At 43.0% G+C, this 26,762-nt stretch overlaps 3 protein-coding genes across 3 annotated transcripts; 2 read left to right on the plus strand and 1 right to left on the minus strand.

The window, feature by feature from the left end:
* On the plus strand, positions 1-7,192 carry ptpdc1b (protein tyrosine phosphatase domain containing 1b). Its single transcript, XM_071371134.1, has 10 exons — positions 1-814; positions 1,279-1,375; positions 2,202-2,367; positions 2,455-2,535; positions 2,651-2,772; positions 2,872-3,009; positions 3,115-4,148; positions 4,478-4,672; positions 6,787-6,897; positions 6,999-7,192. The coding sequence occupies exons 2-10, from the start codon at positions 1,366-1,368 to the stop codon at positions 7,131-7,133; spliced, it is 1,992 nt and encodes a 663-aa protein (XP_071227235.1). The 5' UTR covers positions 1-814; positions 1,279-1,365; the 3' UTR covers positions 7,134-7,192.
* A 122-nt stretch (positions 7,193-7,314) lies between these two features.
* fbxw12 (F-box and WD repeat domain containing 12) lies at positions 7,315-15,777 on the minus strand. Its single transcript, XM_071371136.1, has 10 exons — positions 15,564-15,777; positions 15,279-15,316; positions 10,006-10,175; positions 9,798-9,922; positions 9,380-9,586; positions 9,125-9,289; positions 8,784-9,009; positions 8,433-8,614; positions 8,007-8,137; positions 7,315-7,885 (listed from the first exon to the last, which is right to left on the minus strand). The coding sequence occupies exons 1-10, from the start codon at positions 15,657-15,659 to the stop codon at positions 7,786-7,788; spliced, it is 1,440 nt and encodes a 479-aa protein (XP_071227237.1). The 5' UTR covers positions 15,660-15,777; the 3' UTR covers positions 7,315-7,785.
* A 977-nt stretch (positions 15,778-16,754) lies between these two features.
* On the plus strand, positions 16,755-26,650 carry LOC139556952 (protein Wnt-7a-like). The gene is made up of 4 exons (XM_071371140.1): positions 16,755-17,165; positions 17,934-18,160; positions 21,208-21,479; positions 24,829-26,650. The coding sequence occupies exons 1-4, from the start codon at positions 17,095-17,097 to the stop codon at positions 25,309-25,311; spliced, it is 1,053 nt and encodes a 350-aa protein (XP_071227241.1). The 5' UTR covers positions 16,755-17,094; the 3' UTR covers positions 25,312-26,650.
* The last annotated feature ends 112 nt before the right edge of the window (positions 26,651-26,762 follow it).

Consider the following 26,762-nt stretch of genomic DNA (forward strand, 5'->3'; position numbering starts at 1 on the left):
ACACTATTGCACCCATGTTTGGTATCTAACACACGTTGCAGTAGTCAGTCCTCTGGATACCGTAAGGCAGAGAGGAATTTTGTTCTCTCAACGGGGAAAGGGATGACTGGCCCCTAAAATAATATTTTGTATTGTTTGGGGAGATTTTTCCATTCGGACCGAGGTAAAATTGGATGTATTGATTTCTGATCACATGATATCTCTGGCTGATTGATCCCGGAGCCAGTAATGAAATGTCAAACAAATATTATCTCATTGTGCTTATCAACTGAAGGGAGTTCAAACAGATGGTCAGAGATGATCAGTCATTTTTTGCTCTACTGTGAGGTGAAGTGGCCACGGGGGCCTTTGCCTCTTGAACCTACTTCTACAGCAATGAGATTAGTGGGTTAATCCGGAGGGAGGAGTCAGGAATGGAGCTAGGTTCAGTACATGTCCAACGAATGAGGAGTGAGGTGTGTTACCATTCAGAGCCATGCTACAGATGAACCTACACCTCTGATGGTCCTCCTTTCTCTGACACCTCACAGTGGAGGCCAGGCCAGGGTACTGTATTCCTATGGCTGAAGCAAAATGCCTGTTCCTGGTGAACATAAAAGATGAAGTGGATGGTGTTGTTGCCCCACCCTAATTTACAAAGATAATCTGCACTGAATTAACTGAAGACCCGAGGTGGTGCAGGACTACCAAAACGGAGAAAGAAAGCATTTGAGGACATTGCTGCGTCAGTGGTCCAACGTGGGAAAGTGGAGTAGTTTTATGTTGATGTCTGAAGATGCTGACAATCACTAACTCAACAATCGTTTTGCTTCAGGTAAACGTGCTGAGGATACTTTATTGGGAGGTTGCTGTATGATGTAGGTAGGCACCATCTAGCCATGTTCCAATTCCTAAATGGATTATTACATTATGGATTATAATGGTTGATCTCACCTAGGTCATCTTGGATTTTCATCTTTGACAGCTGACACTGCTCTCTGATTGTGTGTACACTGTAAAAAAAAACGTAAATTACTGTAAAAAAGTACAGTATGTTACTGTAAATTCCAAATAAACTTTGGTTTAACAGTACATTACTGTAAAGAAGTGCTTTCTTTGGAATTTACAGTAACACACTGTACTTGTTTTTACAGTAACTTACAGGTAACTGCTTCCAGTATGTTTTTTTTTACAATGTAGCGTCGTAAACTGATCAATATAAGGACCTACCACACTATTTCACTACTATGAAATGTAAATGAGGTTTTGTCTTAGACTAACGTGAGTGTGTGTCCCAAGGCACTGCCATGGCAGTGGAGGTTTGCTTGAGAATTCAGTCATACAACACTCCACCCTCAGACAAGCAGTGGAGTCCCCTACCCCCTCATGGAGTCAGGTATGCCTACACTATATCATTACTCACATTTCTAACATAAAGGATCATGTAGTACCGTTAACTAATATCATTTATCAACCGATTTGAAGAGAGTTTGAACAGGGTGTTGCGTTGCTATTTTTATTGTAATACTGTTAAGCCTTGTGGTGTGTGCCAGACGACAGATTAGCTTGCTGTAGATGGCACACTCCCTGCTGAACATTTCATAGTTAAGCTTGACACTACTTCTTTACAATGTGAACACCTCAGTTAAGCTTAACACTACTTCTTTATATTGGGAACAACTCATAGTTAAGCTTGACACTACTTCTTTACATTAGGAACATCTCATAGTTAAGCTTGACACTACTTCTTTACATTGGGAACACCTCATAGTTAAGCTTGACACCACTTCTTTACATTGGGAACACCTCATAGTTAAGCGTGACACTACTTCTTTACAATGTGAACACCTCAGTTAAGCTTAACACTACTTCTTTATATTGGGAACAACTCATAGTTAAGCTTGACACTCCTTCTTTACATTGGGAACATCTCATAGTTAAGCTTGACACCACTTCTTTACAATGTGCTAATCACAGATATTGTCACTGCAGTTTGTTTCAGTAAGAAACACTAGTGTACACTTTATTACATTGATTATCCACTAGTCAAAACGTACATGTATGGTAGTTCATTGAAGTATCAGTTCTTTCCAGACTGCAACATAAAATATAATTCTGAATGTAAACTGCTGAGGTCAGCTGGTTGAAATGAGAGGACATTGTTTTACAACACCCCTCCTGTCTCCTTTCAAACCCCCCCAACCCTCCATGCGTACCCCCAGTCAGGACACCCCAGTCGAAGTACACGTTGGTGGGGGAGGTGATACGTCACGTCATCCCTGGGGCCACACAATGCTCCATAGGGTGTGGAGGTCAGAACTGCAAGTATGAGAACCCTGACCGCTGGAGCGAGGACAAGCAAGCCATCAAAGGCCTCTACTCCTCCTGGTAGGAATTAGAAAGGCTTTATAAAAATGTTGAATGTAAGTGGATTATACCCGTAAGTTTAATGTAGAAACATGTCTTTCCTTTCAGGGTCACGGAAAACCTACTTGCCATGGCCAGGCCCTCTACTGTATTAATAGAAAAGTACAACATTATTGACCAATTTAAAAGGTAACACCATATTTTATTTCAGGGTTTGCTGTCGCCATAAGTCAATTCAATGCTCCTAGTATAGATCAAATAAATACATTTATGTGTTATTAATTGTTTGTGTTTGTCTGTGTAGATGTGGCCTGAAGACAGTGATAAACCTGCAGAGACCTGGGGAACACGCCAGCTGTGGTCCCAATGCACTGGAATCAGAGAGTGGATTCTCCTACCAACCCGAGGTCTTCATGGAGAACAACAGTAAGTCTATGACCATTCCTCTACAATGAGAAAAACTGATGGGAGCCAAGGCAAATTTACTGTGTGAATGGTTAAATAATGACTGCCCTTATATTCCAGTATATTTCTACAACTTTGGTTGGAATGACTATGGGGTGGCCTCCCTCACATCCATCCTTGACATGGTGAAGGTCATGTCCTTTGCGATGCAGGAGGGGAAAATGGCTGTCCACTGTCATGCTGGTCTGGGAAGAACAGGTAATGTATAGGACACAAAAAAGTTGTATTATTAATCGAATGATTATGCTTTGTGGTCACATGACTGACCCTCTCGCTAATGGTTTTGCCACTGTCTTCCATCAGGTGTGTTGTTAGCGTGTTACCTGGTCTTCGCCACCAGGATGACCGCTGACCAGGCCATCGTGTTTGTGCGTTCCAAACGACCCAACTCCATCCAGACCAGAGGTCAGCTGTATTGCGTGCGGGAGTTTGCCCAGTTCCTGGTCCCTGTCAGGAGTATCTTCTCCTGCGCTGAGCCCAGGACTAACCCCATCACCCTGTCCCAGTTCCTGACCCGCCAGGGACACATGCTGCATGGCTATGAGCGGCGGGAGCTCAGGCACTTGCCCAAGATCATCCAGGTGATCTGCAAGCTGCTGCTGGACATCGCTGAGAACCGGCAGGTCATCGAGGAGGACATGCTGGACATCCCTGACATGACGGCCGAGGAGGAGATAGAGTTTGAGCGCTATCGTGACTTTGGATTCACCAAGGGAAGCTTCGGGGGAGGCGGCCTCGGAGGGCAGCCCCGATTACCGGGACCCCCAACCAAACCCCGGCACGCCAACGAACCGCCCCTGTTCTACCACCGCAAGAGCCTGAGCTACAGCGAGTCGGACCTGCGGAGGCTGGGCTCTGAGCTGAACCTGCCGACCCTACCCCTCTCCAACTCGCTGTCCGCTTGCAACATGTCTGTGGCCTGTTCTCCCTCCCTGAACTCCCTGCCTAGGACCCCGGCCACAGGCAGACCCATGGGGCCCAGGCAAATAACCACCACCTACGGCTCCCAAGATGGTTCCCTCTGGGAGCAGAAGAGCCTCGCAGAGGGATCACCGCTCCTAAAGAAGACACAGAAAGCCTGCCAGCGCAGCGAGTCCGAGTACAACCCCGAGAAGAAAGGGTATAGCAGCATGTTGTTCAGGTGGAAGGAGGAGCAGAGGGACAAGTTAGCGAACAATGGTGATGTGTCTCAGATAGAGGAGTCAGAGGTGCCCTTCATCACCATCCAGACAGAGCTGTCCAAGGAGGCCAGGCAGCTGCTGGTGGCCCAGGCCCTGGCTGTGGATCTGGAGCTGGACGGCGAGGAGGAGCACAGGGAGAGACTACAAGCCTGGCAGGTACGAACTTCATATTCAACACCATTGTTATTCAAATACTGTATCTACCTTTTGGAATACTGTACATACAATATAATATATTGAAATAGTCTAGTCAGACGTGTGGTGGTAGTAATAGAGTAGCATAGCACAATTGACTAATCCTGTTTACCTGAACAATATCTGACAACTACGTTTGTACATAAAATAAATGTATAGAGGTTTGAAATTTAATACTGGAGTTTATAGAGGTTTGAAATTTAATACTGGAGTGGCATTAGATTATTAGCGCCACTACACCTGATGTGGGTTTTGGTGACACTGATTGTGTATTCTGTGTGTTTTTGCAGTCAGAGTTGAACATGGGAGGGGCATGGGAGAGGCTGTGTACATTGGAGAAGGACCCGTTTGTGCTGTCTGGGCTGATGTGGACCTGGCTGGAGCAGCTGAAGGAGCCAGTCATCTCCGCTGAGGATGTACAGAATCTGGACCATAACAACAGTGACCCTGCAAACTCAGAGGCTGTCTTCAAACCACTGGACCAGGTCAGCAGCACTTACTGTAGGCCATTACATTTACAGTACCAGTCAAAAGTTTGGACACATACTCATTGAAGGATTTTTCTTTATTTGTTCTCTTTTCTACATTGTAGAATAACAGTAAATACATCAAAACTATGAAATAACACATATGGAATCATGTAGTAACCAAAAAATGTGTTAAACAAATCAAAATATATTTTATATTTGAGATTCTTCAAAAAAGCCACCCTTTGCCTTGATGACAGCTTTGCACACACTTGGCATTCTCTCAACCAGCTTCATGAGTTAGTCACCTGGAATGCATTTCAATTAACAGTTGTGCCTTTTTAAAAGTTAATTTGTGGAATTTCTTTCCTTCTTAATGCATTTGAGCCAATCAGTTGTGTTGTGACAAGGTAGGAGTGGTATACAGAAGATAGCCCTATTTGATAAAAGACCAAGTCCATATTTAGGCAAGAACAGCTCAAATAAGGAAAGAGAAATGGCAGTCCATCATTACTTTAAGACATGAAGGTCAGTCAATACGGAACATTTCAAGAACTTTGAAAGTTCCTTCAAGTGCAGTCGCAAAAACCATCAAGCTCTATGATGAAACTGGCTCTCATGAGGACCGCCACAGGAAAGGATGACCCAGAGTTATCTTTGCTGCAGAGGATACGTTCATTAGAATTAACTGCACCTCAGATTGCAGCCCAAATAAATGCTACAGAGTTCAAGTAAGAGATACATCTCAACATGAACTGTTCAGAGGAGACTGCGTGAATCAGGCCTTCATGGTCGAATTGCTGCAAAGAAACCACTACTAAAGGACACCAATAAGAAGAAGAGACTTGCTTAGGCCAAGAAACACGAGCAATGGACATTAGACCGGTGGGAATCTGTCCTTTGTTCTGATGAGTCCAAATTTGAGATTTTTGGTTCCAACCGCCGTGTCTTTGTGAGATGCAGAGTAGGTGAACGGATGATCTCTGCATGTGTGGTTCCCACCGTGAAGCATGGAGGAGGTGTGATGGTGTGGGGATGCTTTGCTGGTGACACTGTCAATGATTTATTTAGAATTCAAGGCACACTTAACCAGCATGGCTACCACAGCATTCTGCAGCGATACGCCATCCCATCTGGTTTGCGCTTAGTGGGAGAATCATTTATTTTTCAACAGGACAATAACCCAAAACACCTCCAGGCTGTGTAAGGGCTATTTGACCAAGGAGGAGAGTGATGGAGTGCTGCATCAGAAGACCTGGACTCCACAATCACCCGACCTCAACCCAATTGAGATGGTATGGGAAGAGTTGGACCGCAGAGTGAAGGAAAAGCAGCCAACAAGTGCTCAGCATATGTGGGAACTCCTTCAAGACTGTTCGAAAAGCATTCCTCATGAAGCTGGTTGAGAGAATACCAAGAGTGTGCAAAGCTGTCAAGGGCAAAGGGCAAAGGGAAGCTACTTTGAAGAATCTAAAATATGAACTATTTTCATTTGTTTAACACTTTGTTGGTTACTACATGATTCCATAAGGGTTATTTCATAGTTTGATGTCTTCACTACTGTTCTACAGTACCTCGTAGAAAATAGTAAAAATAAAGAAAAACCCTAGAATGAGTAGGGGTGTCCAAACTTTGACTGGTACTGTACATTTGTCATTTAGCAGACACTTATCTAGAGTGACTTACAGTAGAGTTCATACATTTTCATATTTGTTCGTACTGGTCCCCCGTGGGAATCGAACCCACAACCCTGGCGTTGCAAGTGCCATGCTCTACCAACTGAGCTTCTCACTCTGGACCCAATCATAAATAGCTCCATACTGTATGAAATTCATTTCTACTGACTACTTCTGTTCAGTTAACCAACTCATTCAGGGTGGCAGTAGCCTAGAGGTTGCTGGTACAAGCCGTGGGCCAGGCAACACAAAATGGGAATGGAACTGGCAGCTAAGAGGGTGCTGGTCTTTGATCCCATGTACGATCTCCTGCAAGGCACTTAATGCCCACAGTTGCTCTTCATCCAAAGGATGTGTGTGTATCTGGGGGTGTTGTGAAAGGCAGAAGACACATTTTAGTTCTAAGCAATGGACAATAAAGTTGTATTCTATTCTATTCAACCACATCCCCTCCAGGCTCCCAGGGAGATGTTAGTGTGCATTCTGGACTGTATGGCTCATGTTCTCACAATTCCAGAGGAGGTGGAGGCTGCTTTCCTGGAGCGCACCATCAAGGCTTTCACAAAGGTAGAACACTAGATGATGTAGGGTTCTCCTTTTTAAACCGCGGCACAGTTAAAAAAATATATATATTCAATGGGTATCTCAACCGTTCTGACTCTCCACAGATGGGAAAAGGCTCAGCGGTGTATCCGGCCATGACAGAGATCCTTAGGCTGGTCCTACACGACATGAGGTTTATTGCCATAGAGGAGGATGAGGTACCAGATATGGCGCCCATCCCTACTGTACTGATCCCATAAACCTTGTGTATTCTGTCCCAGACCATCCCTTGCTATATTAAAACATATGTTGTGCCTTCCTGTGCAGTTTGGATAGTTTTTCACACACAATATTTTTGTCATTAAGTATTGTACAGTAAGTGTATTGTATACGAAAGATCACTTTCCATTGTTTACTTCTGTATTGTACAGTTCAAATGCAGACCCAAGAAAATGCAGTTTATTTGAGAGTTAAAAATAAATTGTCAGTTTGGTTTCGTTAAGAAGATCAAGGAGCAGTATTTGTTACAGTATGTGCCCTAAAGATTTAGGTTATATTGAACATGCAACATCCAACACAGGGATTTAAATACCTAAGCTCCACATAAAGCCAGCTAAGTGATTATAACCATTCATTCCTGTACAGAAATGTGTTATTACACAAAAAATAAAGTATCATGGCACAGCAAACTGCAATGTTTTTCCCCTTCATACTTGCATGTTCATGCTTTGCATAACATAAACACATCTGCGATAAATCTTGATTACAATGTATATCCCATAAACAGAGGGGATTGTAAAGGCAAGGCACAACATCAGTGATTAAACTACTCAGAAACGTGCACAATTAATTGTTAGTGACTGATGCTAACGACTGTAGTACCTGCGAAGTCCTCCTAGAGGACAGTGTTGCTCAGGAGTTGAAAGAGTAGGCCTTCAGGACATCCTTCCCATCCACTGCTTCCACTGAAGCCACAATGGTTGAGTAGTCACAAGCCACATAACTGAACCCTCTGTCAACACAAGACATGAAATGTACATCAGTTCACTACTACATTATAACAATCCAACTTTAAAATACAGAGCCGGAATGTACCATTTGTTTCCTTGACGGACGGAAATGTCTTTCTGTACCTGGACATGGAGTGAGAGCCTCCCAGTAAGTGGTATCGACTTTCCAGTGTGAGCCCTTTGTCTCTGTCAGTTTTCCACGTCAGAACTCTTAAGGACAGGTCCCGAGAAGCAGTGACTACACGGAAACTATCCTGAGAGAAAAGCCTCACTTTTAGGATCAATTTCATGGACAGCCTTTCCCCGAGCACCATATAACCTTAAATGTCAATTCCCACACACTCTTACCACAAGGTCTATATCCCAAGGGATATTCTGCTAAATAAGAGCCAAACTATTTAAAAAATAAATCAAGGGCAAAATATAATTATCTAGAACACTGCAGTTTTCCCCATTCTATGTATAGCGCTTTGAACTCCAATATATAAATTCCAATGCGTAATTACTATTATCAGTAGTCCATACGCACGATAAGAGTGAAAAGCATACCACACAAATAGAGCAGATAGGTTCAGTATGGTCCTTGAAGCTACAGATGAGTTCTCCTTTCACAGTGTAGACCTTCAGCTCTCTGTGAGCAGCTACAACCAGAGTGCTGCTTCCCTTGCCCTCCAGAAGGATGTCCGAAGTCCTGCCCTCAAATACCAACTCGAATTTCTCCACCTGCTCAACTGAAATAGTAGAACATCTGTGAAAGTTAGGCCAAATCTCCATTTCTAGCATAACCACAAAAATGAGTACAACTGACAAAATGACACATGGGGACAAGCTTGCTAACGTAACAGGTATTGATCATCTAAATAGATGAAGATATTAAAACGTCTCAACTTGACACTTTACCCTGGATCTCTGTCTTGAATCGGGTCTTTTTTATGATGATGTCGAACACAGAGAGGACCTTGTTGTGATGCATGTTTGAGTGTGAGTTGTCCTTGCAGTGGACCGTGGCCAGTCTGGCCGGCTGGGAGGGCAGGAAGGCAGCAGCACTGCAGCCTGAGACAGGCAGACACTGGCACAGAGGATCCTCCTCCTCAGAGGGACACGTCACACTCTGACTGGACAACACCTGCCAGTCAAACAACACAATACATATTTGAACAAAGATGAAACATTACTACTTTTCAGGACTTCTGGGATTCATAATAATTATTATAGACAAACATGTCAATTGTTACAATTACCTTTGGACTCATATCCATATTCTCTGTAGTTCCAGCTAGGATCCATTTCTTGTCTGGCGATGCCAGGAGTAGGTTTACTTTGAATGTGTCACACACCACCAGAGTGGACAGCTTTGACAGTGAGGGGCTAGTCAGAGTATGGACAGAGCCTTGACTGGTCCCCACCTGGTGAAAAGGAAAAATATGATGTATTATGTGTCAGTCAGATATTGATCTGACAACCAACCAGACATGGTTGGCTGTTTGGGTACTCACTGAGAGAAAAGAGCTGTCTTCTACACTGTAGGGCAGTAAGGTGCACTGTGGGGATGCTGAGGAGTAGAAGGACATCTCCTGTCCACTCTGACCATCCCAGGCTTTGAGCAGCCCTGTGGAATCTGACGTGATGACCCCACCATGCCCACCGTCAGCTACCATCCCAGTCAGAGGACTCTGAACAGGACTGCACCACAGCTGTACCCCCTGGTTAAAAGGGGAAAAGGAAACACCATTTCCTAAGTGCTAACTGCAAATCCTTCTTTGTGTAGACCAGTAGACCATATAATATGGCTACTGAAGTGGGTGCTACACCTTGGTGGAGGGTAGGATGAGTAGCCTACATACAATGTAAAGTGCTCTGAAGACTGGTAAATAAAGCCTCGTAATAAGTATAAAAGGGCAGTATTGTTTTCACCTGCTGGACATCCCAGGCACGGACTGTACCATCTGAGGATGAACTGCAGACAGTAGGGGTGGAGCTCCAGAAGTCAGGGAGCTGGGGAGAGTTCCCTGACAGGTACACACACCCAACCACCCTGCCTGGAAGATATAGATGTTGTAGGCCATACTAAATACTGTTTCCATAGACAGTTCCATCCTTTCTAAAGAAAGAGTATGCTCACCTGTGTGTCCCCTCAAGCTTTTACAGGTGTAGTCCCCACCGGATCTGCCCTTGGTCATCTTCAGCTCCAGGTGAGAGCGACGCAGGAAGTAGCTCTTCCAAGCCTGCTTCCCATGTTCAGAGCCCAGCACCGCAATGTTACAGAAACCCCAATGCTGCAGACACATTTCTCTGCGGGGATAGATTACTAGGCATTAATATACAGTTATTATTATATACACGTGTTATATAGAATATACAGTGCCTTTGGAAAGTATTCAGACCCCTTGACTCTTTGTTTCATTACAGCCTTAGTCTAAAATGGATCAAATAAAATCTACAATCTACTAACAATACCCCATAATGACAAAGTAAAAAAAATATTAGAAATGTATTAAAATAAAAAAACTGAAATACATTATTTACATAAGTATTCAGACCCTTAGCTATGAGACTCGAAATTGAGCTCAGGTGCATCCTGTTTCTATTGATCATCATTTAGATGTTTCTACAACCTGTGGTAAATTCAATTGATTGGACATGATTTGGAAAGGCATACACCTGTCTATATAAGGTCCCACAGTTGACGGGGCATGTCAGAGCAAAAACCAAGCCATGAAGTCGAAGGAATTGTCCGTAGAGCTCTGAGATAGGATTGTGTTCAGGCACAGATCTGGGGAAGTGTACCAAAACATTTCTGCAGCATTGAAGGTTCCCAAGAACACAATGGCCTCCATCGTTCTTAAATGGAAGACGTTTTGAACCACCAAAACTCTTCCTAGAGCTGGCCCCCCGGCCAAACTGAGCAATCGGGGGAGGTGACCAAGAGGGAGGTGACCAAGAACCCGATGGTCAATCTGACAGAGCTCTAGAGTTCCTCTGTGGAGATGGGAGAACCTTCCAGAAAGACAACCATCTCTGCAGCACTCCACCAATCAGGCCTTTATGGTAGAGTCCCAGACAAAAGCCATTCCTCACTAAAAGGCACATGACAGCACGCTTGGAGTTTGCTAGAAGTCACCTAAAGACTCTCAGACCATGAGAAACAAGATGCTCTGGTCTGATGAAACCAAGATTAAACTTTTTGGCCTGAATGCCAAGCGTCACGTCTAGAGGAAACCTGGCGCCATCCCTACAGTGAAGCATGGTGGTGGCAGTAGTATCATGCTGTGGGGATGTTTTTAGCAGCAGGGACTGGGAGACTAGTCAGGATTGAGGCAAAGATGAACGGAGAAAAGTACAGAGAGATCCTTGATAGAAAACCTGTTCCAGAGCGTTCCGGACCTCAGACTGGGGCAAAGGTTCACCTTCCAACAGGACAACGACCCTAAGCACACAGCCAAGACAATGCAGGAGTGGCTTCAATACACATCTCTGAACGTCCTTGAGTGGCGCAGCCAGAGCCTGGAATTGAACACAATCGAACATCTCTGAGAGACTATTGTAAATGTGATATTCCCGTTATAATAATTTTAAAAAACATTTGAAAACATTTCTAATAACCTGTTTTTGCTTTGTCATTATGGGATATTGTGTGTATATTGATGAGGGAAAAAAACAATTGAATTAATTTTAGAATAAGGCTGTAACCTAACATAATGTGGAAAAGGTAAAGGGGTATTTTTACTTTGAATACTTTCCCGAAGGCACTGTACTTCAAATATGATGCAGCTGACCACATCAATATCTCTCTCATCATCACTCAATGGCTAGGTTTACCTCCACTGTATTCTCATCCTACCATACCTTTGTCTGTACATTATACCTTGAAGCTATTTTATCGCCCCCAGAAACCTGCTCCTTTTACTCTCTGTTCCGGACGTCCTAGACGACCAATTCTCATAGCTTTTAGCCGTACCCTTATCCTACTCCTCCTCTGTTCCTCTGGCGATGTAGAGGTGAATCCAGGCCCTGCAGTGCCTTGCTCCACTCCTATTCCCCAGGCGCTCTCTTATGATGACTTCTGTAACCGCAATAGCCTTGGTTTCGTGCATGTTAACATTAGAAGCCTCCTCCCTAAGTTTGTTTTATTCACGGCTTTAGCACACTCTGCCAACCCGGATGTCCTAGCCGTGTCTGAATCCTGGCTTAGGAAGACCACCAAAAACTCTGAAATCTCCATCCCTAACTACAGCATTTTCAGACAAGATAGAACGGCCAAAGGGTGCAGTGTTGCAATCTACTGCAGAGTTCTGTCCTACTATCCAGGTCTGTACCCAAACAATTTGAACTTCTACTTTAAAAAAAACACCTTTCTAAAAACAAGTCTCTCACCATTGCCGCTTGCTATAGACCACCCTCTGCCCCCAGCTGTGCTCTGGACACCATATGTGAACTGATTGCCCCCCATCTATCTTCAGAGCTCGTGCTGCTAGGTGACCTAAACTGGGACATGCTTAACACCCCAGCCATCCTACAATCTAAGCTTGATGCCCTCAATCTCACAAATTATCAATGAACCTACCAGGTACAACCCCAAAGCCGTAAACACGGGCACCCTCATAGATATCATCCTAACCAACTTGCCCTCTAAATACACCTCTGCTGTTTTCAACCAAGATCTCAGCGATCACTGCCTCATTGCCTGCATCCGTAATGGGTCAGCGGTCAAACGACCTCCACTCATCACTGTCAAACGCTCCCTGAAACACTTCAGCGAGCAGGCCTTTCTAATCGACCTGGCCCGGGTATCCTGGAAGGATATTGACCTCATCCCGTCAGTAGAGGATGCCTGGTTATTTTTTTAAATGCCTTCCTCACCATCTTAAATAAGCATGCCCCATTCAAACAATTTAGAACAAGAAACAGATATAGCCCTTGGTTCTCTCCAGACCGGAGTGCCCTTAACCAACACAAAAACATCCTGTGGCGTTCTACATTATCATCGAACAGCCCCCGTGATATGCAACTTTTCAGGGAAGTTAGAAACCAATATACACAGGCAGTTAGAAAAGCCAAGGCTAGCTTTTTCAAGCAGAAATTTGCTTCCTGCAACACAAACTCAAAAAAGTTCTGGGACACTGTAAAGTCCATGGAGAATAAGAGCACCTCCTCCCAACTGCCCACTGCACTGAGGATAGGAAACTCTATCACCACCGATAAATCCACTATAATTGAGAATTTCAATAAGCATTTTTCTACGGCTGGCCATGCTTTCCACCTGGCTACCCCTACCCCGGTCAACAGCACTGCACCCCTCACAACAACTCGCCTAAACCTTCCCCATTTCTCCTTCTCCCAAATCCAGTCAGCTGATGTCCTGAAAGAGCTGCAAAATCTGGACCCCTACAAATCAGCCGGGCTAGAAAATCTGGACCCTTTCTTTCTAAAATGATCTGCCGAAATTGTTGCAACCCCTATTACTAGCCTGTTCAACCTCTCTTTCATGTCGTCTGAGATTCCCAAAGATTTGAAAGCAGCTGCGGTCATCCCCCTCTTCAAAGGGGGGGACACTCTTGACCCAAACTGCTACAGACCTATATCTATCCTACTCTGCCTTTCTAAGGTCTTCGAAAGCCAAGTTAACAAACAGATTATCGACCATTTCGAATCCCACCGTACCTTCTCCGGTATGCAATCTGGTTTCAGAGCTGGTCATGGGTGCACCTCAGCCACGCTCAAAGTCCTAAATGATATCTTAACCGCCATCGATAAGAAACAATACTGTGCAGCCGTATTCATTGACCTGGCCAAGGCTTTCGACTCTGTCAATCACCACATCCTCATCGGCAGACTCAACAGCCTTGGTTTCTCAAATGATTGCCTCGCCTGGTTCAGCCACTACTTCTCTGATAGAGTTCAATGTGTCAAATCGGAGGGCCTGTTGTCCGGGCCTCTGGCAGTCTCTATGGGGGTGCCACAGGGTTCAATTCTTGGGCCGACTCTCTTCTCTGTATACATCAATGATGTCGCTCTTGCTGCTGGTGAGTCTCTGATCCACTTCTACGCAGACGACACCATTCTGTATACTCCTGGCCCTTCTTTGGACACTGTGTTAACAACCCTCCAGACAAGCTTCAATGCCATACAACACTCCTTCCGTGGCCTCCAACTGCTCTTAAATACAAGTAAAACTAAATGCATGCTCTTCAACCGATTGCTGCCTGCACCTGCCCGCCCGTCCAGCATCACTACTCTGGACGGTTCTGACTTAGAATATGTGGACAACTACAAACACCTAGGTGTCTGGTTAGACTGTAAACTCTCCTTCCAGACTCACATCAAACATCTCCAATCCAAAGTTAAATCTAGAATTGGCTTCCTATTTCGCAACAAAGCATCCTTCACTCATGCTGCCAAAGATACCCTCGTAAAACTGACCATCCTACCTATCCTGGACTTCGGCGATGTCATTTACAAAATAGTCTCCAATACCCTACTCAATAAATTGGATGCAGTCTATCACAGTGCCATCCGTTTTGTCACCAAAGCCCCATATACTACCCACCACTGCGACCTGTATGCTCTCGTTGGCTGGCCCTCACTTCATACTCGTCGCAAAACCCACTGGCTCCAGGTCATCTACAAGACCCTGCTAGGTAAAGTCCCACCTTATCTCAGCTCGCTGGTCACCATAGCAGCACCTACCCGTAGCACGCGCTCCAGCAGGTATATCTCACTGGTCACCCCCAAAGCCAATTCCTCCTTTGGCCGCCTCTCCTTCCAGTTCTCAGCCAATGACTGGAACGAACTACAAAAATCTCTGAAACTGGAAACACTTATCTCCCTCTCTAGCTTTAAGCACCATCTGTCAGAGCAGCTCACAGATTACTGCACCTGTACATAGCCCATCTATAATTAGCCCAAACAACTACCTCTTCCCATACTGTATTTATTTATTTATTTTGCTCCTTTGCACCCCAGTATTTCTACTTTGCACATTCATCCACTGCAAATCTACCATTCCAGTGTTTTACTTGCTATATTGTATTTACTTCGCCACCATGGCCTATTTATTGCCTTTACCTCCCTTATCTCACCTCATTTGCTCACATTGTATATAGACTTATTTTTCTACTGTATTATTGACTGTATGTTTGTTTTACTCCATGTGTAACTCTGTGTTGTTGTATGCGTTGAACTGCTTTGCTTTATCTTGGCCAGGTCGCAGTTGTAAATGAGAACTTGTTCTCAACTTGCCTACCTGGTTAAATAAAGGTGAAATAAAGAAAGAAAGAAAAATGCCATGTCACCCACCCTCACCCATATCTAAACCAACCTCATACCCACCCAGTATATTATTCATTCTGACATGGGTATGTAAAACTGATCAGTGGGTAAAACCCTCAAACTCACCGCCACAACCAAGGTGTTTCTGCTGCTTCTTGCCATTCCTAGATAAAAAGCCACAAGTTATGGGGTTGTTAAGATCGGCTGTCACACCAGTCCAGTTATTAAAATAAATCTATCAACATATATTACAAACTAATAATAACGTGATGTTTCAAAGTAAAGCAACCGCTTGACAAAATAACTATATGTGGAACATTATAACAGAAAATAGAGAATATATTCAGAACTGTTTTACTATATTCCCAGATTGTATACCTCTACTTCCGCAAGTTTTTGTGACTCTCTTACCTTACAGACACTTGATGCTCGAATTAAATCATCTTCTTGAAAAAAAGAGAAAATGTGAATTAGGCAATCATTAGTTAGGTAAGGATGATAATCCATTTCGACGTTTTACAGCTATGCTGTATTGCTGGCTGTGAAGTAAGACTATCAGCGAAATATCAATATTTTGTCCGCAATTTCTACATAGGCTACGGGGAGGCTGAAAGGACAAAACTCATTTCCGTTCTTTTTATTTTTTCAATACTACCAATACTTATTTGTCTGCAGATGGCGCTATTATAAAGGGTACAAACATCTCCAAAGCAGAAATGCAGAGGAGACACACTGGACACTTGATGAAGGAGCTTTCACAGCTAAGCAAGTCGTGTAGAAATGTTGTGCCAACATACTATATATAAAGGTGACCATTTGCTGGCATTGTTTAATGTGAACAATTTATCAAGTGAGTGCAATGAAATGTGATGCATGCAATTCAATTTGAGTTTTTGCGCGGCAGTTCGAGTTACATGTGTGCATCAAGTACAATATATTTCCTAGGCCTAGATTAGGTTTAAACCCATAAAATGTATGTTTGAAGTAGGCATATAAAGGGAAAAAAACATATACAAAATAGACAGAAAATGTCAAATAGTTTTTGTAGTTACATATTTCAAAGTATTATTCAATGATAATCATACGACTTCAGTGAAAGTCATTCATTCTCATTATAATCACACAATATTTCTTTTGGCGCCGGAAAAGATGGCTGACGTTTTACGTGCTCCTAACCGAATGTGTTTTTTCGTTCGTTTTTTTGCGTTGTTTGTAAACTTATTTTATTACTTATTCTGTACATAATGTTGCTGCTAAAGTCTCTTATGCTCGCTATTGTTATTTTACTTTTGCTCTTTAATTACGTGTTCCTTTTATTTCTTATTCTTATTCGTATGTTTTAAATTGCATTATTGGTTAGGGGCTTGTAAGTAAGCATTTCACTGTAAGGTCTACAACTGTTGTATTCGGCGCATGTGACAAATACAATTTGATTTGATTTTGACAACCATCACTATCCACTGCTTGTGTTGTTTTTATTAAAAAGTTAATTAATGAGCAATTAATGAGCAGGTGAATTGACACAAGTGGAATAGTTGTGGAGAGATTCAGCCCAAACGGGATTCCAGAGTAGGGCTCCATGCCATGACTTCTCTGAACACGCCCCAGATAGATGAGCCAGATAGCCTATATAGATCTTGCTGGTAGCAAAAACAGTGAGAAGGAGATAATCGCACTACAGCACTTGCTCATCCTCCGTTTTTACCTGTGACACCCTCGCAATGATAAAACGGCACAGTAAAGGGGCCACGTAGGGGAGTTTACGGATATCATTAGCCTACAGCTAAGACTAGCCTAGTATATAAAATAATAGGCCTATCTGTTGGGGATATTCGTTTGTACCGACTTGAAGTAATTTTGGATAACTTGGACAGTGACTATCGGAGATTATATATTCATCGCTTTCTCTTGCACACTGCATGAAGCTGAGAGTGGAAGCATCATGAGTCGAAAAACTAGACGCTGGATTTTTCGGGTTTTGCTTTGCCTTGGGATTGTCTATTTGAAAATCGGGTGAGTTTGTCATTGGCATGTTCATTAGGTAGCCCGTGTTCCTAAAAAGAAAAAAAGAAAATATAAGAGTAGCCTATAACAGAAAGTTTCGGTGTGAAGTGTGTTTGAATAGACATAGCCTATATTTTATATAAATTAAACTGTATATAAATTATTATAATTATTCATCTAACTAAGCTACGTTCATTGCTTATTTGACATTGACCCGTCATCATGTCTGAGAGTTTTATTAATCTGTTCTAAAAAGCATATAGAGTTTGAGTTTTTACAGTTAGAAACCACCTGACGAATGTTTATTCTGATTTATTTGCCCATCTATAGGCTACAACACATCAAATAAATGGTTTCCGGGTTAATTTATCAATTAGAGATGGCTTCAGATGTGTCCTTCATATTTTGTGACACACTTGTATTTCACTCAAAGACAGAATAATTGAGTTTAAAATAAACCGTGTTCTCACCGCTTATCTCTCGTATTTCTACAGCCCATATTTTTTTATAACCTCCTCTAGACAAGGAGAACAATAAGTGCGCGTTTAAATTGTATGAATGTTAATCCCTTTTTCACGTTATAAACATGTAGGTTATAAAGCTTTAATAAACACCGTTTTATAGCCTATAGGACGTTGAAAACCATGTTCAATGTCCTATAGGCTATCTGGCAGTCAGTACTTTCTCTTTAAATAGCCACAAAACTCCAATATACCATTGTTATATGGGTAAAAAAAAAAAAATGTAATTCAATGTCTAACTATTATACCCTTACAGTGGCTTTTCATCGGTGGTCGCGCTAGGTGCGAGTATAATCTGTAACAAGATTCCCGGTTTGGCTCCCCGACAGCGGATAATCTGTCAGAGTCGCCCGGATGCCATTATCGTCATCGGAGAGGGAGCCCAAATGGGGATAAACGAGTGTCAATTTCAGTTCAAAAATGGGCGCTGGAACTGCTCTGCGCTTGGAGAAAGGACGGTGTTCGGAAAAGAGTTGAAAGTGGGTATGTTGCAAATCAATTAAAGTTTGGTTAGAGCATTTTGAAATGTCATCTCATCACTGAAAATGTCCCCATGTTTATATAGGCCTGAAGGTTCATTGTGCGTCAATAGCGCACTGTGACGCTTGTAGCCAAATGGCCCGTATATTTTTGAGTGCCTGCATATCTGTTCCAATGAGAGTTGACACAAATCGTTCCTGGCTTTTCTGAATGTCATTTGCGGATGACACATTATGTGTGCCTTGATAACATGGGCAGACGTTGGGGAAAGGTTATTGTGTGTCATTTGAGAACAACATGTGGTGGAAATTCCTATAGTTCAATTTGAGCTTTAAAAACGTTTCCCATAGGCTATACACTAGAAGTATCGACAGGGAACTTTCCCCCCCAAAACTTAAATGCTCATAATTGGTGAACAGATTGAAGCTGTGTTTTACACCGGTCTTTCAAGATAGAGACAGAGTGCGAGAGAAAGGAGGGGAACTTAACAAGTCCAAAAGGTATCAGAAGCCAGCACGGTAACAAAGCTCTTGTGAACATTGACAGCCTGTGTTTTCAGGTCAGCGTAGTCCCCCGAGGCATATATTCACTGGTCTTTATCCTTCTCTATCACTGGGTGCTGTGGCTCTCACTGTAAAGACGGCGATCTTACCACGGGTATAAGTTACAGTAGATAGAAAGTACAGAGGAATAAAAGTTTGAAATACCGAGCTGCACATACACAGGGGAGTAACGAAAGAAAGGAAAAGTTCAAATGAAGTACTGTAGCTACCTGGTTAGGCAATAGGTTTCACAGCATTGATGGATGTCTAGGATGTCTTTGGGAACACAGGGATGGCCTACAGTAGGTGCAGGTTCATGGCTGGTCTACTGGAGGCTGAACTTTCCAAAGAAACACGTTCAGTTTTCTTGTTCTGCTTCAAAACGTTTCCATGTTGTGCCTATCACACATGCCCTGAAGTTGTCTGAAGGACTTCTTGGGGTATTCTCCTGTGCATAATATTACATAATATTCTCACTATACTGACTGTAATGACTGTACAGTTACAGTTACTCTGAATAACACAACAGTAGATGGCTAATCTGTGCAGATTCTGTGGTACTCACCAGATTGTTGTATATTCAGGGAGCAACTAGAACGTAATCTAGGATCGTATCCTATCCCAACCTGGATTTGGGCTGTTCAGTAGAGTCACACACAACAAATAGCTAATAGCATTGTAATAGAACACGTGTTTTAACCATCAAGCAGCTAGACTAGAGAGACCTTCATACAATGTATTCCTATAAATCCACAACTAGTGCATTCAATGGTGATTCATAATATTACTGTGAAAAGCTCTTTACAGCTGTTGGTGTGAAGGGCATAGTCCTCTTCTGCTGTTCAAGTGGAAGCTGTGGTCTTTCACAATATGTTTTCTTCTTGAATGAGTGTTTTAAGTCACTGAAGAGTCTGGCATAGAGAACCATGCAAAATAGATTGGTTTCACTGATCAGATTAGAGGTTAGAAATGAATGCCATTGTTGATGTCTAGCGTGAGTTGGGTGGAGCTTGCACACTCTCGCTTGTGGCAGCCAAAGAAAGGCAGCCTGTCTAGGGTTTCTGTTCGCAGGGGTGCAAGGTGCATCTAATGTTTTGAGTGTTTCTGTAGTATTTTGTCCATTGCAGATCAACCAACACGCATATGTAAAGTTAAAACTGAAATAACATTTGATGTGACTTATTTAAAAGAGACTATTCTACACTTGGTGCAATGAGAGTATTCAATTTGCATATGGCTCTTACTACTTACTCACTTAAAACCGGATAAAGCATTGCTTCTGTTGCTTTTAGGTCTTTCCAGTCAGGTCTCATGACAAAGTACTGAAGAATTCCTGCCATCCTTTGTTTTGAACCAATGCACTAGGGACTCCTGGGGGAAAATTAACAACGGAGCAGTTAGAACTGACTGCCCGGCACACCTTCTTTTCTGGCTCGGGGCCCATCGAATCTATAAAAACGTCCACATAATTGATGCCTCAATATGAGGTTATCTTTCAATGGCAAGGGCGCAGATCATAGATGTTTATCAAAAACAGGGCAGCAGCACCTCGTGAATCTGGGTTCACCAGGAAGTAAAGAGGAAGGTGTCATGTTTGTTTTTTAAGAACTGTGGAGTAGTTCGTTTACATAGATATGATGGATATTGCCATCAGTCGCTGGTTGTTTGTATATACCGAACTGCAGATGCAGGTATTTCACTCTATATGCATGCGCACACAGAAGTACAATTTGGTTAATAATACGATTAATATTGATAACTGCAACCCATTTGTTTGTGTCAGGAGATAACATTAAAGCAAACAAACATATTGGAAAATGGCACATGGACGCACTTGTACAGTAAACATTGGTATTGGTATAAGCCAGTTCTCTATTTACATAGCATGTTGGACCTTAAAATAGATGCTGTGACTAAGAACTTTGAACAAGAAGCTCACTCTTTCAATCATGACAGGTTCACCTTTAATTATATGCTGGTAATTCAAACATCCCAGTGTGCGTAAATGATTTGTTCAGTGGACATGGGAGAGATAACCTCTGAATCAAGATCCTCCCTGCAAGAATACACAGAGTGTACCAGGGCACTAATCTGATCAATAGCTCATCCTTCTCCACAGCCATCTCATTCATACTACTTTATTGACTTGGGAGTTCACAGACATTTTGTTTCTAAGGCAGGCCAGTTTCCAGGTCAGTTTTCAGATGACTGTAGTCCTTGAGTGGTTTGTCTGACAAATAAGTTGACATGAGCACTGACACTTAATGGTTAAACTGCTCTCAAGTTGCTATTTTTTAACATACAGTATATTTGATATACACCATATAGACGGAAGTATGTCATGGAAATCCAGATTTCCTCCCCCATCCCTGTGCTATTTATCAAGCTGTGAAACATACAGCTGTAGCACCATACAAAAAATATGAATTCTCCCAGATATCACACCAGTTTACACATTAAAATGATTAAGCATACTAAATACTAAGTCCCAACTGTGTTCCCTCCTAGGCAGTAAAGAGGCTGCGTTCACCTACGCCATCATAGCGGCCGGCGTTGCCCACGCCATCACTGCAGCCTGTACTCAGGGGAACCTGAGTGACTGCAGCTGTGACACGGAGAAGCAGGGTTTCTACAGTAAAGGCCAGGGCTGGAAGTGGGGCGGCTGTTCAGCAGACATCAGCTACGGCCTGGGCTTCTCCAAGGTGTTCGTGGACGCCAGAGAGGTCAAACAGAATGCCAGGTCTCTCATGAACCTGCACAACAACGAAGTGGGACGCAAGGTACGTGACCACGCCACTCCTCTTCCTTGTTCTCTCTCCATAGGGAAGGATTTTAGATGGAAGGCTGCATGTATTTTTGATGGTAAAAATGTAATCCCAGCTAACCTAAACTGGATCCCGGACTATTTCATTAGGTTGTGGCAAAGAAGCAGGACCCTTCCAAAAAAAGGTTAAATACAGCAAAATCTGGGGGTAGTTCACTCAACAACAAAAAAATACAACTTTCTGTGGTAAAAAAAACTAAAATAGATTATTTTGGATGAATTGCTTTATTCTCTTATATGTCTTTACTGTAATCAGGAGATAGTTCCTTGAAGATTGACATGTGCTGTAGTTTACTTAAACAGTTGGGCTGCTGTTACACAACACAGCTTGCATGCAATTGTAGTTGCTTGCAACTGAGTTGCTTCTTGATTGCTTCATGAAACACCCCGTTGCAACTAATAAGCAACTGGTCTGCAACTTGGTTGCATCCAGCTCAAACTTTTAAACCTTGTGCAAATAGTTTCAAGCAACAGCCAATCAAAACAAAAACTTTTGTCACATGATCCATTCGATGGTTCGGGAATTACAACCCTGTTGTCATGTCAACATAGCTGTCAGTGCTGCGCAGCAGAACCCGCAATCAGGGCTTTTAGTGAACCCAAACCTCTCAACTGAAATTGTCCCCCATGAACTGTGCTACTGTAGCTAGCTTAGTTCGTTGCTAGCTTGGTTAGCTTGTTCCTAGCTAGCTAGCTGTGTTTGTGGGCGGCAGGTAGCCTAGTGGTTGAAAGGTAACTGAAAGGTTGTTGGATCGAATCCCCAAGCTGACAAGGTAAAACATCTGTTGTTCTGCCCCTGAACAAGGCAGTTCCCCCGGAAGGCTGTCATAGTAAATAAGAATTTGTTCTTAACTGACTTGCCTAGTTAAATAAAGGTTCCATTTAAAAAGTGACCTAAATTGTACAGGCTGCATTTCTTCTACATCCTTGCTGTTACAATAACCAAATGTTGGATAAACAAATTATTTGTGAAACCAAGGTGTAATGCAGCAGATGACATTGGGGTGAGATTAGAATTCTCAAACAAGCAGCTTCGGTTTGATTGGCTGTTGCATGCAATTTTAATCGCGTTTGAGTTGCTTCATGCAACAGCAAAGTTGCTTGAGATTGTGTCACTTGCAACTGCAACTAAAATTGTGTGAAAGTTGTTTCGTGTAACCCCAGCCTTACAGAGAAGAGACCGAATCTAAATCTGAGTCCGAAGTGTTGGTTAACTACACGGCCTACCGAATATAGGCTCGGCCTCAGTAACCATGGTTGTTGTGATTTAGTAGTCTCCGCCATGCTTGGAAGTGGCTGGACCTTGCCAAGGATCTGGGTATTGGGACCAAGATTAAACAGGCAGTGAAATAAAGGGAAGCTTTTTTAGAGGTAAAGAGCAGTTTAAGTGGCAGGGTTTTATTACGACCCAGATCTCTGGGCTGAAAACAGATTGACACTGTACAAAAAGGCATTAGCCTGCTCCCCTATGATCTGCACTGTTGGCAGAGGATACAGTTACTGTTTATCGCAATTCCTAAATTCCTTGGTTTGTCTGATATCCTAGAGCCAAGTGCTTATCGTGTGTAGTAGTCTTGTGCCACGGGTTGCTGTGTGGTGCTTAATATTGTCGAATAATATCTACTGTATCACTATGTCTCTTGGAAGAGGTTACCTGCCTAACAGAGATGTTACGTTCACTTGTGTGATACACCTAGTGTTTTGTAGGGTTTGTGTTTTGTCAATGACTCACATTGTGGCAAATCCCTTGATACAACCAAGATGGATCAGGGACGAGGTAATGTTCACATTCTCAGATCAAGGCTCCTGTGCATCCATGGCTGCAGCAAATACTAGATCAGCTCTGAGACTCCAGCAAGTCTGGAGGTCAAAGAATGAGCGGAATAATTGTGCCAAACAACTTGGGCGAGGCTCCTTAGCAGTACACTGGAGTTAGTGAAGAGGAAAGAAGCACCTCTCCCTCCAGAGTCAAGCCTTTACCCCTCTCTCTCTCGCCTCTCTCTGTGCCACAGAGGCCTGATTCAAACCACCAACACGTACCCAGACAGACTGAAAAGCCTCCACTCACACATTGTGCTCAACAGCTCACTGTTGCCTTTCTGTGTGGGGCCTGAATTCAGCCCTGCTTATCTAGACAGCTAAATTGCCTCTCACAGTGAAACAGGCTACACTCGTGGATTCAGATCAGTTGGGCTTCTTTTTTCCTTGGTAATAAATGGCCTCTCTGTTTTGATAGTTGTCCCCCCCCCTTTATTTATGCTAATCAACGCAGTGACACTGAGAAGGAGCGCAGTTCACAGCCCCCAGGTCCAATACGACCAGACAAAGCCTGTCACAAGTGTTGGTCACAGGGCTGCTGAGGGATTAGTAGCTGGGAAGCCAAGTGTTGTCTGGTATACCACGAAAAGCTAACTGCATTTGTATGCATTTTCAGTACAAGGCACAAAAATTCATTTGTTTTATTGATTCTAGAATCAAATTGCATTTGTGGAAAAGGAAAATCCATATATATGTTTGTTATATGACATTATTGAAGGTTTTTCCCTATATATATTTTTTTCCACTTTTCACTCATTGATTGCGGGAACTCACAAAATCTCTATCTATCCTATGATGAAGATAGTAGAATGCCAAACAAGCCCCTCGTACATTTTAGTTCAAGGAATTGGGACAAATAGTGTAGCTATAGTGCTGGCTGTGCCTTTTCAGGTATGAGACAGCAGACACTTGTAATAGTCATCGGAGCAGGCTTTAACAGTTATATCCACATCATTCAGCAGCTTGTGCAGTCAATCCTGACCTTACCGTGTTGTGTTGTGACTACACACGAGGAGACTGTAACCCGATCCAGCATTATGGCTTCTGTGTACAGTCTGTACAAAGCTACTGTTTTGTAAAGGGCTGTTGTGTTCAACCTCACAAGTAGCTTGTTGCTGATCTAATGCTGCACTGTGCGTACAATGTTACCCACCTCCTAGACTTTAACATACCTGAGTGTCAGTGTGTGTCACTGTGCTATGTTGCTGTTTTCAATGGGATTGCAACAATCAAATTATGTAGGCCTATCATTTACTTCAACCTCCACTGACCCTTGGGACCCATACAGAATGTTTAGATTTTAGAGGGATCATTTTCAGGTTATTATGACAATAAACATATAAGTTCATTATATACATAATAGTATGGTATGTTTGCAGAGGCTTTTTCTTTTTCAGTGACTTACTCATATATAGTAATATAACCTTCAGCAGATTGTTTGCAAGGTCTGTAAAGGTAACCTCTCTCTCGGTTGTTTGTGTGTCTAGATCCTGGAGAAGAACATGCATTTGGAATGCAAGTGTCATGGTGTTTCGGGCTCCTGCACCACCAAAACCTGCTGGACGACACTTCCCAAGTTCCGCGAGCTCGGCTACATTCTCAAAGAGAAGTACGCCCATGCTGTGCACGTGGAACCGGTCAAAGCCAGCCGCAACAAGCGGCCCAAATTCCTCAAGATCAAGAAGCTCTACTCCTACCGGAAACCCATGGACACAGACCTGGTGTACATGGAGAAGTCCCCTAATTACTGCGAAGCGGACCCGATGACGGGCAGTGTCGGGACGCAAGGCCGGCTGTGTAATAAGACTGTTCTGCAGCAGGTCAGCGGCTGTGACCTGATGTGCTGCGGACGGGGTTACAACAAACACCAGTACTCTCGCGTGTGGCAGTGCAACTGCAAGTTCTTGTGGTGCTGCTACGTCAAGTGCAACACCTGCAGCGAGAGGACAGAGGTGTACACCTGCAAATGACAATATTTATCGGACCGTCAGATGTGTGTGTGTGTGTGTTTGTGTGTGTGCATAGTGGATTTCTTTTTACTAATGGATAGATGCTGTCTTTGCAGAAATAGACATTGAGGAACTATAAGCGGAAGATGGAACAACAGCGATTTTGTTTGCACACAATGCTCCTCCTCCCCTCTCAATATACATGTACTGGGATGCTTGCATTCGCCGGTGACATAAGGAGCTGTGTGCGATGGTACAACATATGACCATAAAGGGAAACACTGTGTCTTGGAAGCCAGGATGGGACAGCCTCAGGACATGAACTATAAGACACTGAGCTGCCTACCTGCCTGCCTACCTGGATGGATGTGTACTAGCTACTTACTGTTGACTGTAGAGCTAATGGATTCTCCAACGCTCACCACCAATCAATGCTGGATATAATGCTGGACTGTGCTACTACTGTAGTTCTCTGTACCTGTAGCTCAATAGGACACGCTATGCACAAATGAAATTAAAGAGCCATCTGGAATATTTAACTTACTGTATTTAGAGACAAAATAATAATATTAATTTATTTTATAATGAAACTACTGATTTTGTCCGTTATGGAGCGAGTCTTAATTGTGTAGATGATGGGTGGTTCCCCCAATTAGAGTTTGTTATTGGTTTGTTTGTTGCAATCAAACATAGAACATACAGTCATACACTGGAATGAGTCAGCCTGGAATTTTCCCCTGTGGAATATTATGTCCCTCATATTGTTCCAGGTTAGGCTGGTAATAGACTACTGACATTTACTTTCTCGTGAGTTTGGGCTAATCTGAAATCCTATTCCCGTTATAGTGTCTCTGACCAAAAGTAGTGCACTATATGGGGACTATGGTGCCATTTTGGATGTGGCTTTAGTCTTCCTTCTGTTTGCTGCTAGTCTGGGGAGTCCCTCGCTGTGGTCTAAGGGCATCAACACTACTGTCTGTGTTAAATGACAATGCTCACCTCAAGCTGACTAAATTTAACAAGGCATATTCAACCAGACAGACACTCTTTTTGGTAAATACTGGTAAAGAGAGTATATTTTGTTAAAGCCTATTTTTATATGAATGTCTTATTTATACTATTTCTTCTGGCATAATTCAATTTCAAGCTCTTCCCTCTTTATCCCGCTGTAAAATCCTCGTGGGACAATGTGTGATCTTGTTTTCGCCACTGGCGTCACTTCACTGGCATTGTTGTATACTGTATGTGATTGGAACGCCGAGTTTATCCCTGTGAGTATATGGCTGTGTTCAAACTGCTCTGTTTACGGTATTTCATGACTGGTATGGTTGGAATACAGGAACAGGATATGACTAACAAACCATGACTCTGAGGGTTTCATTTCACTACCAACCCTAACTTGCATGATAAAACAGGCAGCTGAAATTGGTTGTGATTTGCAGCCTGAATCTAGCCCCCTCCCTAAAACACAC

This window comes from Salvelinus alpinus, chromosome 28 (assembly GCF_045679555.1).
Source record: "Salvelinus alpinus chromosome 28, SLU_Salpinus.1, whole genome shotgun sequence".
Taxonomy (NCBI): domain Eukaryota; kingdom Metazoa; phylum Chordata; class Actinopteri; order Salmoniformes; family Salmonidae; genus Salvelinus; species Salvelinus alpinus.

Coding starts and splice junctions, on each gene's coding strand:
- ptpdc1b (XM_071371134.1), top strand. Junction 2,368..2,454: donor AAAGGCCTCTACTCCTCCTG/GTAGGAATTAGA, acceptor CTTTCCTTTCAG/GGTCACGGAAAACCTACTTG. Junction 2,536..2,650: donor ATTATTGACCAATTTAAAAG/GTAACACCATAT, acceptor TTGTCTGTGTAG/ATGTGGCCTGAAGACAGTGA.
- LOC139556952 (XM_071371140.1), top strand. CDS start 17,095: ATGAGTCGAAAAACTAGACGCTGGATTTTTCGGGTTTTGCTTTGCCTT. Junction 17,166..17,933: donor ATTGTCTATTTGAAAATCGG/GTGAGTTTGTCA, acceptor ATACCCTTACAG/TGGCTTTTCATCGGTGGTCG. Junction 21,480..24,828: donor ACAACGAAGTGGGACGCAAG/GTACGTGACCAC, acceptor TTGTGTGTCTAG/ATCCTGGAGAAGAACATGCA.
- fbxw12 (XM_071371136.1), bottom strand. CDS start 15,659: ATGGATTATCATCCTTACCTAACTAATGATTGCCTAATTCACATTTTC. Junction 10,176..15,278: donor GAAACACCTTGGTTGTGGCG/GTGAGTTTGAGG, acceptor CTATCCCCGCAG/AGAAATGTGTCTGCAGCATT. Junction 9,290..9,379: donor AAGACAGCTCTTTTCTCTCA/GTGAGTACCCAA, acceptor CCTTTTCACCAG/GTGGGGACCAGTCAAGGCTC.